This window comes from Haemaphysalis longicornis, unplaced genomic scaffold (assembly GCF_048455015.1).
Source record: "Haemaphysalis longicornis isolate Haplotype H1 unplaced genomic scaffold, Haemaphysalis longicornis Haplotype H1 scaffold_12, whole genome shotgun sequence".
Lineage (NCBI taxonomy): Eukaryota > Metazoa > Arthropoda > Arachnida > Ixodida > Ixodidae > Haemaphysalis > Haemaphysalis longicornis.
This window is the reverse complement of record NW_027526225.1, coordinates 46,292,119-46,307,743: the sequence shown is the minus strand read 5'-3', so window position 1 is coordinate 46,307,743 and position 15,625 is coordinate 46,292,119. Positions and strand designations below refer to the sequence as shown.

General features: G+C 51.9%; 1 protein-coding gene across 1 annotated transcript in view; it reads right to left on the bottom strand.

The window, feature by feature from the left end:
• Window positions 1-15,625, bottom strand: part of LOC144161584 (high-affinity choline transporter 1-like) — a 68,809-nt gene that overhangs the window by 17,641 nt on the left and 35,543 nt on the right. Inside the window, exon 9 of the mRNA XM_077692229.1 lies at window positions 1,213-1,414. Within this exon, the coding sequence (XP_077548355.1) occupies window positions 1,213-1,414 (202 nt within the window). The remainder of the gene's footprint in view (window positions 1-1,212; window positions 1,415-15,625) is intronic.

Sequence of the window (15,625 nt, the reverse complement as noted above, 5' to 3'; positions counted from 1 at the left end):
CAACCCGCTGCACCGAGAGTGCAACATTTCTTTTTCCCAGCCTTGCCCCCTGCTTGCGCAAATAGCAACAACGTGTCATTTCAATAGTGCTCAATGTTTTCCCAATATTGCTACCCCAAAGCGAGTGGTCTGACTGATCTGTAGGAAAAAATTGCGCGAGCGAATGCGAAGTTGATGGTGCATGAAAGAGAAAAGTTCCAAATGACATTGACCGCCCGTTATCAACAACGAACGGTCGAAGCGTTTTGTCTGCAACCGATAACTGTTAATTCTTTTTTTTTCGGTTCAGTTCCTGTTCTGGTTCAGCGGGATCAAAAAATAACGGTTCGCGTTCGGTTTATGTTTCGGCAAAAATACCGTTTCGGTTCCGGTTCAGTTCCGGTTCGACACCCTCATATTTATTGCGTTTTTCGGCTAAAAAATTGCCGCAGGTTGCTCAAGTGGTTCAAGGCTATATATAGAGAAACAGCTGAGCTGGGGTCGACCTAGCTTCTCCCCGCCCTGACAGCGGATCCCATGAGAGAGAGAGAGCAGATAGAACAAGTCTGTGCACGTTCCTCGTACGGCGAGTGGAAACCCAAGACTGTCACCCTCGACATTAACGGCCGTCAAAACGTCGTCGCCGCCAACCGATTCAATCCCGCTGAGTCGCCTCCCTCTGACCCATCCAGGGCTTTCCTGTCTCAACGGGCCCAACCTGGAACTCCCAAGCTCAACCAAACAAAAACCTAACGTGGGCAACACAACGGCATCCGGCTCTACGCGGGGAACCGTGTCGCGACCGGCGCGCCTCGGATCCGCTGCGCCGATGACGATAACAACGAAGGCGAGAGCCCCTCCGGTGGCGCAGGCCGATGCGCAAGCCTGGACGACGCCGGGCGCTCCTCACGAGGCGCACGCTCACGTGCGCCCGGTATTGTTTTTGCTAAAGCCACTGCGCGAACATCGCCCCTGGACCTCGCGTCGGGCGAGTTTTTTCTCGGCATTTTTTGCTAACGCCAATGGACCAAGCTCAAGTTCAAACTGCTGTGCTGTTAAAAACGACTTTCGTGGCTGAGATGGAGCGTCGCAGGTTACCAAGGGCTAGTTCTTTCAAACTGAACAAAGCTTCATTTGTCTTCATGGGCCCGTTCAAATGTTGTTCCGGGTGTGTTCTGAGCCTTGCACTGATGCCGCGGCGTATGTAGCAAGCAGCAGGGAAGGACAGCTCACCGCAGATGAGTCCGTAGGTGTTGGTCAGCTGGTCCAGGTAGAAGAGGCACAGCAACTGCGGGAACAGCATCACGTACACGACGTCTGCGCACAGGTACCACAGCGCGTACACGGACTGGACGCTGAGTGCCATGACGGTCGCCGCCACTCCCACCAGGCCGACGGTGGCGCGAACAACCACGGTCATCTCCGCGGGGCTCGCCTGCGTACCAAGTGCACGGGAGAGCAGAGCACGCCTTATACAGTTCGCCCGTGGGCACAATGACCATGGAAATCCTCGATTTAGCAGTCCTCTGGCAGTCCGAGTACTGCCTCCGGACTGGAGGTTCCCTAGGAATACGTGAAAAAATCGAGCGCCGGATCGCGTACCGGGCAGTCCGCGAACGGTCCGGACTGATAATCGAGGGGGCCCTAAAGAACGAAAAGCAGAGCTGACGTGCGACTTCGTGCGATCAGTGGCAACTGCCCCGCCTGACAGTCAGCCTGTAGATGACATCCGTGAAAAAAATTACACCATCTTCCCGTAGGGGAACCCTGAGTAGTATGCGAAGCAGGCATGGGGTCGATTCAAGTGCCCATTAGTTTTTAGTTCGTCGTTTCCGTCAGGTTGAGGTACGTAGCTACCGTCATATTTACCGTTTGGTTTCCATGGTAACTACCACGAGTCACTTACCGGAACCACGAAATGGGAAATTGCGTTGACCCCATGGCTGTTTCGCATACTACTCAGGGTTCCCCTACGGGAAGGGGGGGGGTGTTAGAGTGGAGAGGCATGAGAGAGAGAGATAGATAGATAGAACTTTATTCGAGCCCTTGAGGTCACCGTTGAGGCGGCCTCCGACGGGGTGGTCCCTTATTCACAGGGCCCATAAACGGCCAACACCTCCAGGCCCCGGGCCACTAGGGCCGCGTGGGTCGTTGCGGTGGGGCTGGACCGTAGGATCTCCCATCGCTCTTTGGGGGAAGGGGGTAGGGGGGTGGTGGTTGGGAATGGGATTTGTGGGATGGGGGCTTTGAGTGACGTGCACTCTGCGATGACGTGTCGCAAGGTGCCTTTTTCTTGGCGACAGAAGCACTTTATTGGTGAGACACCAGGTTCAGGTTGGGGGGATGGCCGCAGCCCAGATGGCCGAAGCGACCTGTAGTGCCCGTTGCGTCAGGGTCCGTTGATCCACGAGGCAAGAGCTACCCAAGGCCTGCTCCCAGTGGGTGGGGGTGGGGAAGAGGGGTAGGGGTCCGCGGGGCACTCGCATAAGGAGTGGTATAGCGTGTCGAGGTTGCGGCATCTCGGACACACTGCGGAGAGGAAGAGGTGTGGGTGGGAGTGCTGTAATTGCGTGCGATGGGGGAAGGAGTGGGTTTGTAGAGTGCGCCACACCTGTGCTTCCTCTATCTTAAGTTCGGCGTTGGGTGGGGGTAGTGTTCTGCGGGTGAGGCGGTAGTGTTGTGTGATGTCTCGGTATGTGGTGAGGGCGTACCCAGTGACGTCGACTGCTCCGTGCGTAAGACAAAGAGGAGTGCTCGCCCGGGGTATTAATGCTCGGGCCTGCTGATTAGCGACCTCGTTGGTTCCCACTCCAGTGTGAGCCGGGGTCCACAGCAACATCACGGGCTGGTCGGGAGGTTTTTTCAGAAGAATTTTTAGTGAGAGACGTTGTACGTGGTATGAGTTTGCCTTTATTTAGGCATTATCATCATCATGTTCAACGTAGGTGACGTCGAGCTGTGGTTGATTATGACCGCCTTATGGTCTGTGAAATGTAAAGTCAAGGGCTGTTGTAGTAAATGAACCCTGAAGTTGCTGAAGATGAGGTCGGTGCACGTTCCCCGGATGGTTGTGGGCTGGTGATGATTGTCGGGGGGTCTCGGCCCGCCGAGACCCGCCGACGCACGCCGCTGCCGGCGACGATGAAACGTCGAAGGCGCGTGAAGCGTGCTCGTCCCGTGCCGGCCCAGGAAGACACCGGCAACACTGTCGCTCCAGGAGCCATAGAAGGGACCGGGCGTTCAGCAAGCCGAGCATGCGCAGTGGGGGTGGACGGCGCAACAAAGACAACGACAAGGGAGGGACATAGCCCCGACCATGAGATGCTTCGCATCTAAAAGACGCATATTACTTGGACCCCATGGCACGAGTGCCTGGAGGGAAACGAGGCAGCCGACCGGGCAGCGCTCTATCTTACACACCGCGCCGCCTATGACCACGACTACCACGTTCCCCTCACCACAAACTTTGGAGAGCGTCTCCTCAGCCTACGCTTAAAGGGACAGACAACCGACTTTTGCCGCGTATATGTTCTCTAGCTCATATGAAAGCCAGCGTTTTATATAGCCCGGTAACCACAAGCAATTTCTAAACAAACTGGCGGAAATAATTTTAATTTGGCAGCAAACTTCCTGAAAACGGAAGGGTGGCGGTTCGTAGTGTCGAAACTTGGCACTACAATATGTGTCCCTGTCACGTGACCTGCAAACCTAGCAGCTACTGTAACTGCTAGAACGTTTATTTACGTACTGGAAACCTTTTAACACAAGTATTTGTACAAACTTAAATTGTATATGTATTTTTTAGCATTATTTTGAAATTTTTTTAGACACGCCGCCCGCCGCCGCTGGGTTGCTCTCAGTGTGGCTAACTGAGCCTCCATGCCCAGAATCAACGGCAGCGTTCAGTAAACAGACCCAGAGAAGGAGCTTTGACGATTCTGCCTGAGGCAGAGGCGTTTTTTCTGCCAAAATATTTGATTTCACTTTCCAAATACGCCAACGGCAGCTTAAAAAAAAAAAAAAAAAAACGTCGCGCCCGGAGAGAATCGAACTTCCCGCCTCCACAACGGGAAGCCACATTCTACCTATCGTCTATCCCAACAGATGGCGCATTCGTGCAAAATAGACTGTTGCATTAAAAAGACACATAAAGGAACAGGAAAGCCTGCGATTGAAACTTTTTTAGGTGGGAACAAGTTTTTAAATAGTGTTTTTTATTTCGCATACAGACAAAAGTATGTTGCCGAGCTACTCTATGTCATGGTTGCCAGGATTAGTTTTGGGAGGGACACATACGGTTCGTAGATAAAAAAATTCTATTTAAAAAGTTCTAGGGCGTTATCAGCAAAACCGTTTCTCGTCAAGGTGCTTTAAGTGATGCCCTTTCATTTGGGATAGAGAATATATACTCGACAAAAATCGGTTGTCTGACCCTTTAAGGCGACGTTCTTTCCCCGAGCCTCACAGGGGCTTGACCGCCAGTGAAGCCACAGCGCTTAGAAAAATTCAGACTACGACTTTTACTCATAAATCGCGGTGAGCAGGCACTTGTATTCCGAAAGCATCCAACCGCGAATAAAAATCGTCAGCAGTGCATAGAAGAACCCACTTTATTTCACGCATCCTAGACTTGCCCTGGGATATAGCACAAACGATACACACAAAACGACTACAGAGACATGGGAGGCGGACCTGGAGAGCTCGTCCCTTCATGATCAGCGCTCGTGTACTGAACCAGAGGGCGAAGGCAGGAGCCGTTTCATTTGGAGGCTGGGATCTCGGATTCCGCCCATGAGCTCTCGTTTTTTGCTCCCTTTCCCCATTCCTTCTCCACCTTTTATTCTATAATAAACGTTTTTTCCATCTAGCTGTCGTATGATGGCGATGACAAGAAGCACGCAAAGCCATAGCTCGTTCTAGTAGTCGCTGTAGGTCCGCCCCCTATAGCCCCCGCCTCAGCCCCATGGGCTAGGCCCATGGAGGAAAGAATACTTTCCTCCATGGCTAGGCCATTGCTCCTTCACGCTCCTAGACATATAGCAGAGCGGAAAACCGGTCTCGGTACGGACCCGGTAGTCGAGCGGCACCACAGCGCGTGCGCAGAAGGGGCAAGACCGGTTCTGCGACTATCGACAAACACCTCGATCCAACATAGGCGTGCCTTATCTTTTGCTACATATTGATACGGCGTAGAGCGATATTTACAAAGGTGTATTTACAGAACGCACGGTGGAAAAGAGCGCCGCGCAAGAATTAAGGAAAAGAACTGCACGCGCGTCACCGTCAGCGTCTTCATCTGCCCTCCTTCATGATTTCTGCGTAGCACAGCACATGTAGCGTCCGGTTTGCGGGGCGTGTAATACCCGTAACACAACCCCCGTTGGTAGGAGCGCCGTCTCGGCGCATGTCAAGGTAAAGCTGTAGGTTGCGAGCGGTATGGCGCGACGTGAACGACGTCTGTTTGCGGAGAGCGGGAAACGAGTCTGACGAAACGAGTGAGGCGATTTTGTAACTAACCACCAGCCACTTAGCCTAGGACACGGTAGGAACCGTAGTATCTGGCTAGGAGCTTTTACGAACACTCCACGCGGCGTGCAGTACACCAGAGCAGCTCAATGCATCCAGGTGCAAAGTGGCGGGTGCTGTAGCGGCAGTCGTAGCGGTCCTTTTGAGAGCGCTGGGGCGAAGTGAGCCTAGGCGAGCTATGTGGTATACAAAGTCAGCGCGGCCGATGGCATCTTGTATGTATACGGAAGGTGGAGCATTGTTGGAGTAAGGTGTCCAGCGGCAACGCCGGCTCTCCGCCGAAAATGGGGTAAAAGAGAGGGTGTCCAGCAGTATCATGGCGAGACGGGTTGTACGCAAATGTTATGCAAGGCAACGTCCCAGTCTCTCTGGTCGTCTGAAACGTACACAGAAAGAATGTTACAAGTCCGGTTAGGGCGCTGTGTGAGGCCGTTGGTTTGAGAGTGGTAGGAGGTAGACGTTTGTGATCGGTTGCGCAGGAGCGGAGGATGACCTCGACTACTCGGGAAAGGAAGCATCGTCCGCGGTCTGACAGTAGCTGGCGAGGAGCACCGTGATTTAAGATGACTTCATGCAGGAGGAAATCAGCGGAATCGGTTGCGCAGCTGGTTGTAAGGGTCCACGTGACTGCGTATCGTGTCGCATAATCAGTGGCCATTGCAATCCACTCATTGCCTTTCTTATACTAGGGAAAGGGACCGCAAACGGATCTAAACCAAGTCAAAAAAAAGGTTCAATAGGTATATCGAGCGGCTGAAAAAGACCGGCGGGGGGCGTGGCTGGAACTTTTCTGCGTTTGCACATGTCAAATGCCGCCACTTAGCAATATTGTAGAACCTTCTGAACCTCTAAATGTCCTCTAAAAATGCGTAAGTATTAAATTTAGGAGTAACAACGAACTGGGCTACTTGCTACTGGTTCATTCCACTACTGCGTGAAACCACAGACACGAACAATAGGTGCTGTGTCGTGTGTTCGTTTGCCTTATGATCTGCGTTGCTTCGCACAGCAATATAACGAACACATTAAATGGCTCATTCAGTAGTACAGCCACATCCGGTGGCAGCTGCAGGGAAACGGCTTCTTGAATGGCAAACCACGCGGAGACAATAAACAGCTGCAAGACCTCTTCATTACGAAATCTCCCTATTCTAGTTTATTCCGATTTCTGTATCGTACCCGCTAAAGTGCGCGGTGAACAAGTAATGTCTGCATTTAATGAAGTAACAAATAGCGAGTGCTTAGTGTAATTGAATGAATTAATGAATTTATTTAGAAGGGAGAGGTCGAACGCCATGCGCGGGGTAAGGGAGGAGGCGAGAGGAATAAACCACTGGCGGGATGGGGTTGGATTCCTGCGCGCGGCCGCCCAGCACACGGTGCGCGTGATTTAGGTCATTTTTACTAGACTGGTGCGCCCGGCAAATTTCCACGGTGTCATCAGTTTCTTTCACACCTCTAGAAGGCATTTGTTTAGTTGGGTTTGAGTCAGGTTGAAGCAGGTCGCGCCATATGTTAGCCGGTGTTGCGACCGGGTGGGCCAACCCGAGCCGAGCTCCGTCGCCTCCGACATACGTGTGGTAGCGTGGAGTGAAGAGCGGCCAGCCGCTGTTGCAGCCGTGAAGAAGTCCAGAAGCCGTAGGCTAACGTAACTGTTTACTCCATAGCGAGAGGTGAGCCGAAGCCAAAGAACAATGCCCCGACGGGCGAGGTTACAGAACAGGACTCTAGCAGAGTGACAGCCATTGGCGGATCCAGAGGGGGGTCCGGATGTCCTGACCCCTCCCCCCCCCCCTCAATTTGGGAATTTGTACCCCCTAGAAGATGACCCCTCAGGTCGTAGAAAAAGTCTAGTTGAATATTTTTTTCTATTTCTTGTATTTGTGGTTTGAAATATTTCAGTGAATAAAAAAGACTACTATCCTCATCCTCCTTTTTATTATTATCATCATCATCATCACTGGTAGAAGCTGACTCCCCCCTCAGAAAAAACCTGGATCCGCCCCTGGTGACAGCATTGATTCACCGCTCAAACAGGAATGGGTTATAGCAGTTATTGGCCTCGAGGACATACCGTGGCGCCACCTACGAGTGACGTCACTTGTAGGACGCCGAATCGTGTTGTCGTCTGCTACAACACATTTCCCGTGCGTATGCGGAAGCGTGTTTTCTTGTTGTGGCCACCGTCTCGCCCCCTCCTTGTGGATTTGATGCAAATTACTGAAAAAGTTGTCTGTAAACCAAATAATCCATGCCAGCAATCAGCGACTCGCTTGTTCCCGGCGATACCGCCGCGTTTAGGTAGTTGCTACCATCGCGACCCACAGCTCTTACATACGCAGCCAGCTAACGCCAAGGACGATGCAGCTGATGCCGAGAAAAGTACGCTGTAAATTCATTATGAAATACTTGTGACGGTACATGTGTGTGCAAGGAAACACCTTGTAACAGCGACGGAAACGCGTCGCTCACATGATCTCACCGCGCGAACTGCTCGTATTGCCTGGTAAATGAATGACTACGTGAGAACGGTGATCAGATTGCTTCGCCGCACATGCTTAAAAGTATTGTTATGGTCTTCAGTTTGGCTTAATCAGTGCCTATTTCCCTTACGATCTTTTTATAGTCATGCCCGGATTTGATTAACGATCACTGCTGTAGCCTGTACTCTGCACGGATGATGTTTACTGCTTGGCGACAACGTGTCCGCAATGTATGAACGGTATGAACGCGAGTTTTTAACGCCTTCGAGCGGGTTTGTACAAGGCCATATTTAGTTTTCATTAGGTGCTCGGCGTGGTCATATAATTGCAGCGTGTTTTGTATGTTTACAGTGAGCCGGCCTTTCTCAAGCATCAATTTCGAAACTCACGACTGCTCACAGAAGGCGAGGCTGCGTACGAGGCGAAACACGTCGTTAATGATTTCGGGTAGTGGGAGATTTAGAATAGGAGAACCGAGCGTTGGGCGCCCCCAAGGAGCTAGAGGAACCCAAATGCAACACGCGCGTGCGCGACGGGAGGGCCTTCCCCAAAAGCTCGCAGCCGGCTTCGGATGCACGTAATCGGATGTTGGGAACTTTAGGCTTGGTGTCGCAGCAGATATTTCATCGCCGTTAGAGTTGCGAGTGACAGTCCCTAACAGAACGTTTCACCGCGCTGGGAACTCTGTGAGCGCGGTGAATTCCGTTGAAGCGATCGACGATCAAGATGTACCTGCACGGCCTCAGCAGATTCTTGCCCGCTAGCATAGCCATCCTTCGGCCGATCGCCGCACCGTGCGTGAACGGGCCGGCGCTGCCGGGACCGACCTACGCGGCCGGTCGGCGTAAATCGCGGCAGATATTTGAGCATCACTTTGAAAACCACAGCTGATGACACTACCTATCAGAATTTTTCATCACACTAACATCCACTTTCACCAATCTGGAACTTATTTTTCACGACTTGTGTGATTTTAAAAAGCGGCGACAAATTGTTGCTGCCGCGACCTGCGTCGGTTCGAGCCGCACCGTCGGTCGTGCGGGCAGGCACGGCGGGTGCGTGTGCTTCTGCGAGCAGTTAACGCTTCACGATTTCCTCAGGAGCTTTATACATTTCTTGCAAACAAGGGAAATCTAAAAACTTAACTCGGCTATCGTCGTAGTCCACTTTGTTGATCGGGGAAACAAGCCGCTGCTTACGCCCGCTGCTTACGCTTCGGTCGCATACGTAATACACCACCACGCTCATGGTGTTTGCGGATAATCTACCACAGTTGATACGGTTATAAAGTCCCCATGAGGCCGAACTGCGCTTGACGCACTGAGAATTAACTTCAAACGAAGGAAATTAACACGGAAATACTTTTAGAACGCGCTTCCTAAGCGAAGTGTCACGCGCTGCAAGCCAAATACGCAGCAAGATAGGAACGGTGATCCCACAAGTGACGTCAAAACGATCGCAGCGCCGGCCTCTCCAGTGGTGGGCCTCGCGGCCAATAGGCACCGGACAGTGAAGTTTGCGCGTGACTGCAGCGCCATCTCTCGCCGCCGCTTAGCAACTCTGGGTCGGTGGATGTCGCGACCGGCCGTTCAGCGCACGTAAAAACACGTGCGCTGCGTGCGGTTCGACGTTGTGTGGCGGAAGTTTTTTAAGAAACAGTTACAATTGCAAGTTGCAGGGTCCGAAAGGATCAAAATGTTGCAGGTAAGAATTAGTGGCCACGCCGCTACTGCTGCGTGCAGGACTGCCACAATCGCGAAAGGCAGCCGCCATCGTTCTGTACAGGTTTCTCGGGCAGCCCTGTAGAATAAGCGTCGTAAGAAATGGGTTTCAGCAGTAAGAAAGCCATGGCATTTTTGTCAGTGGAAGGAGTAAAATTATGAGTACTATGACTGTTTATGCGCAGCGCAGACACGAAGGGCCGTAAAACTAAAACGTTTGCTTTCAGTGTTCCATACACATAGCGCGCTGCGATGAATCGCATGCCGTCGTAGTATTTTTATAACACAAGGTATTAGGGCTTCCGCCACTATTGTTTTATCAGCAGTAACGTTTTTTAGTGACATTCACGGCACCGAATGGATGTCAAAGGATGCACAAGAATATGTTCACAGCACTTCGCGGGTGATGCCAAAAGCAATGCCAAGATACGCATCCCGCTTACTGCCCTACTTTGTTCCCTGAAGTGTACAGAGTTCGGCCACGCATTCCAAGCGAGAGCGTGGCAAGCTATCAAAGGCAAGGTTGCATTCACTCGCGCTGACTTCTTTAATGCGTTTTGCGTACTCTGAAACTTGAGGTTACTATTGTTTAAGCAGAGGATGGGGAGGAGGAGGAAATACTTTTTTGGAGAATTCTGAACGGCCTGAACAAACTGTATCACAATTAGCCGCTAAGAAGACTAACATTCCTCACAAGATAGAAGCCGAAACTAAACGGAATCTTCGTAAAGACAACCGCAGCTCCGAAGCAGATTTCCAACTGTGTGAACTGCGTTTACTTTGTCATCAGCTAATCCAACTGTGTGAACTGTGTTTACTTTGTCATCAGCTAATAACGTTTGGAATACGTTGTTAATTAGTGACAACACCAACCGAGCTGAAGGAGGGCAACCAGAAAAGTAACTGCAGTGTGGTTACGCGAACAGAGGAAACAACACAAACACGCTTCTGTCGTGGAGCGCCGTTGATACGCTGGGGTCACTTTATTAGGCTGTAAAACAAGAAAAAATCAATACTGACCTGAATTGACGCAGTAAATAAGCTTTCCTGGCTGAGAATGGGACTTCACAACGATGTCTGTTCCATCAATTTTTTTCACGGCGCACACGCGCGCGGGAACGTACAATCTAACTTCTCGCGCACGCGAGGCCGACAGTAGTAGCAGAGTCCTTCAATGCTTTTCTGGTCACGAAACTCCGCCCGGAGGTTGATATAGAGGCAAAATCTCTCGCTAGCGGGCGCCACCCGTCGTAGGGGGGCCACAAGCCGCCGCCAGTGCTGGGCTTGTATGCGCACTACTGCCGACGTTTCGACGCGATTATGTGCGTGCTGTTTTTCCTGTTACCTTTTCTTAAACGTCTCTGAACGCATCAATGCCACCAGATAAATAAGTCGAAACGGGATCCAGTGTCGACGACGAATGAGACCTGTTTACTTTGGAACGCACGCGTAGTTTGCTTGGGAGTGCGGGCCTACCTAATAAACAGCAGCGCATTTAAAGTGTTCTCACACCACGCAATAACGCATTGTGTTAATATTTACCTCATAGCCCAATTATATGCGCACTTACGATGCTTCGAAGCGGTACGTCATAGTTCGCAAGTGTTGAAAGATGATGCTCACGCACCATGCTACCGATGCGAGCAACTACTGCTAGATCTGCTCGACATCGTGTTTATATTTGCGCCTGGCCAAAGGGCGATTATTTTGATGCGGTAGGTGAGCTTTCTATTCTGGTAGTGCTGCAAAAGGGGGAGGAGGGTGAACGGAATGAGACACGACTGGGTAGTACAGGAGCAATCACTTTGGTTTATATCCGGCTTGCCTCTCGCGCGCTGCTACCCAAGTATTCAAATGAAGTGAATGGTCCAGCCAGAAGTTTTATTCCAGATCTTTCAATTGAGTTTACACCCAAATGCACAGTTGTTTTGGACGCACGTTTGTGAGCGCTGATCGCTTTCTTGACGCGGTGACTTTCGAAGGCGCCGTTATAGCAGCCGAGCGCTTTCGCGACCGCTCTAAAAACGAGTTTCACGTGCCTAACATTTGATTCATCCCTTTTTTCTACGCAATTTACACGGGACACCCGCCGCTTGACGTTTCCTTGTGTTTACTGTTTCTAGCATAATTAATTACTGGCCGACAGCCCGTGATTTCCTCGGGAAGGGAAGTACAACAGCCTAATCTGGAAGTTCCTTTTGATGCCAGTGCTGGCTTCTCGGCCGCCTTTGCCACTACCGAGGCACCACATAATACATTTTTTTTTAAATTTTTTGGATGCTGGGGGGTGGGGCGGTTATGATTCAAAGCATGCAATAAATCTTAAATTTGGTGCTAATGATACGCCGCTTAGACAATTCGCGCCGCCTCTTCGCTGGCCGGTAACGCGGTTTAGGCTTTGTCAGGTAGGCCTGGAGCCCGTAAAAAATCCTTGGAACGGCATCCGTCCGAAGCCTCGGTCTCCCTCGCTGAAGCGACACGACCACCCCGTTCACGATGTGCTCGTCGGCTCTTACAACGTCGCTAGCATCAAAATGCTTTTCGCAAACCCGAACGTTCTTGCTTTCGAAGTTGAAACCGCCAGCTTCCAACCGCGGTATAGCTCTCTTCCATTTCTCTCGAAGTTCGGCGCTGCATGGGGGGAAAAAAAGCGACGCCTTTTCCTTGTTGCTTCGGTATCCGGAGCTGCAGCCCGTCACACAGCACGTCTTAGGCATTGTGCATTCGAATTTTCATGCCGTCAACCTTGAACGCGGTGCACTGGCACATGAAGTGCGCGTGACGCTGATGCACAAACTTTGGTGGAAGGAATACCCCGAGCTGCCTCCACACAACGCCTTCGGGCTGCCGCCGCTGCCAGTGCGTTCCGCCGGGCGCAGCGGGGATGGCCCCCCTAAGACAGCTTGCGCCGCGTAGCGGCCGTTCTTGGCACCATATCAAGCTCTCCCATAGAGTGACGGAGAAGTTTCGTGACCAGAACGGTATTAAGGGACTCTGGTAGTAGTTCAGCCCCGTAATTGTCCGGAAATCGCACAGAAGCACTTGAGACATGCGGAAACTATTTGCCAGAACAGTTTTCAAGCACGAGACACCTTTCAAAAACAATCGCAGAAACGCAAAAACAAACAACCGAGAGGTGCTGAACATATGAACGCGCGCCCGCCGTCTGGCTCTCACCGACCCAAAGTTAGCTCAAGCTTCCGCGGGGCGGCGCTGGTTGTATGTTATTCGTCGCGCCCTCTGAGCAGTGACCGGTGCCTTCCGAAAGCGCGAACGGTCGAAACAGCGTTCCCTCTATTTTGTGCACACGCCACGAACGTCACAGACACACACAACACTCTTTCCAGAGTTCGTGAGCAGTCGGTAGTAGCGGCGCACGCTACTAGCGCACGCTAGTAGCGGCCTCTGTGTCCTTGAAGCGCGTTGAGACGTGCCTCGCCGGGCCGGCAACCGTCGAAGTTTGAAACGCGCCGAAAGCGAAGCGTCTGGCCCGGGCTTTGTCGAGACGTGAAAACATGTCACCGACACGGTGGGGCTTGTTTGAAAGGCGCACGTAGTGGCTTCGCCGCACAGCCGAGGAGTGATGAGACGAAGCCCAGCGACGGGCTCAGTCGTAACACCGGGGAGATAGAATGGCCCTACCGACGTTCCGGATCAGGGCGGTGCCTGCATCACAGAGTTTGCACCGATTCTGTGAATAAAGTGGTGGCATCCCAGCCCTGTCGGACCGGCTTGAGTCATTCTGTGGCGTTGCCCTTGTGGCTGGTAGGAACGCGGAGATGGCGGATCCAACCTTGGGAAGATAGAGGAATCTCTTGATTTTCATGGTAAAGATGGACTTTTTGCCTGTCGCGTTCTTTGCCAGCTAAAAGAAGCAGATTGGAAATTTCCGGTGAGGAATGCATTCCTGCTGCCTGGATGGCGTTTTCCAGGGCAAAAAGGGCGGCTTGAAGGTCTAGGCACGCTTTGTCGGTGGTGTAGGACAGTCGCCTCGCTCCGACCACAGCGTGATATCATTCGCATAGACGGTGAGGCACGCGGCGCAGGATTTGTGGACGTCATGATCGAATTGAAGAGGAGAGGGGATATTATGAAGCCTTGTGGTGCAGCCGTTTGGATCTCCAAGGTTCCATTTTCATGGAAACCGGTAACGTAATTGTGCATCCGCTTGCCCCCGGATAATGGTTCCTGATTTCTGCCAGCATGGCTTCGTGACGCACCGTGTCGAAAGCCTTCAGATTAACTGCCACCAAAATGTGTGGTTGATCTGACGGCGGGCCTAATCGAGCTGAGCTGATGAGCCGTCTGAGAAGCCACAGACTTCCATGAGTCCCCATGTTGGTGCGGAAACGAGTTTGGCCAGAGTGAAAGGGGTTTGTCAAATGAAGCGATTGGCAGCCATCTTTTCAAAAAGTTTACCTACGGTAAGGGTTAGAGCCACTGGTGGGAGGTTCCGGACGTGGTTGGGTGGTTTCCCTTGTTTGGGGATCGATTGTATAACCGAGTGTTTCATGGAGGCAGGGATGGAGCCAGATTTCCAAACATCGTTGAGCAGCCGGAGGAGGAGTTGTTTGTTTTGTTATTTTTAGTTTTGAAGCATAGTCCACGTGATACCGTCTTTGCCAAGAGCGCTGCGCTTGTTAACCTGTGGAGGGCAGTCTCCATTTCCGTCATAGTGAACGGGGATTCTTCGTTTTCTTGGTAACAGTAATGGGGGGTGGGGAGGTGGAGCCGTATACGGCTCGCGTTGGGGAAGAAGTAAGCCGCGTCTTGTTCAGTTACTTCTATACAACACCCACTGCTTGGAGCAATTTTGGCAACAAAGTCAGCAGCCTTTTTTGCTGTTTAGGAATTGAAATGTGTTCCACAGCTTTTAGTAGAGGTGTCTTTATTGAAGCGATCACGGTATTCCGTCCAACGCAAGAGGGACAGTTGTTTTTTGTATTTCTTAATCTCTAAGTTTGGCCCGTCTCGGTTCAGGTCCCGAAATCGCCCCCATTACATTTGTAGCGGTTCACGAGTGCGTGGTAGGTTTCCCACAAGCAAGGGCCGGTAAGGGCAAGGGCAGTCTTCTACTGTGGAACACTGAGAGTGTGCTTTTTTTTTTTGCGATAGTATGCTCTTCGGATTTAAAGGGGCACTGACACAAAATTTTGAAGGCGAGATAACTTCGGAGATAGATTGGTTGGAACACATATACATCATCTGCAAAATGTCAGCGGCGAATACAGCCTAGAACATATTTAAAATCAATTTTAAAGTGTGCGAAACGCCACCGAGCAGCCAGCAGAGGACCACGCGCAATCGACATCCCGAGGATATTGTGTAAATAAACAACACACAAACACGTCACGAGTTTGTGTTTGCCGCTTCCGCACTGCCGGCGTTTTTCGCCGGCTCGCCCGGCTCGCCGCTCCAATCGGACGGCCGGAGGGCGGAGCTTCTGCTCTCGAGAACGAACGACCCGATCGTTGGCGGCGGAGGCGCCGTGATTTCGTCAGCTCATCGGGCAGCTGGCCGCGACCAAAGTTCTACAGCGATTCCAGGCACTCTGTTTCTATTACTGTTTATTACCATTGGATGCGAAAACGCGCCGGAGGCACGAAAAGCCCACTGAGCTAGCCGCACGGTCGCTGTGCAGGCGGCGGCCACGGCCGCGAAGTGGCCCAGGCCGGCGCAGGTAGCTCGAGTGATAGCTTGTTACCGCTGCACGAAATTGTGCCCAAATCCCGACCATGGTGGCTTACATGAGAAAGGAGTTAGTGATGCGATGGCGGGTTGCATTAAAAATTGTCATCTGCACCGCTTACGAGAGCGGCACTCGAATATCCGCCGCAGTGCTAAGCCGAACACATCTGTAGGCGGACCTGTAGGCAGACCGGCCGGCTGCTCCCAGCGCGCGTCTTGTCACCCACC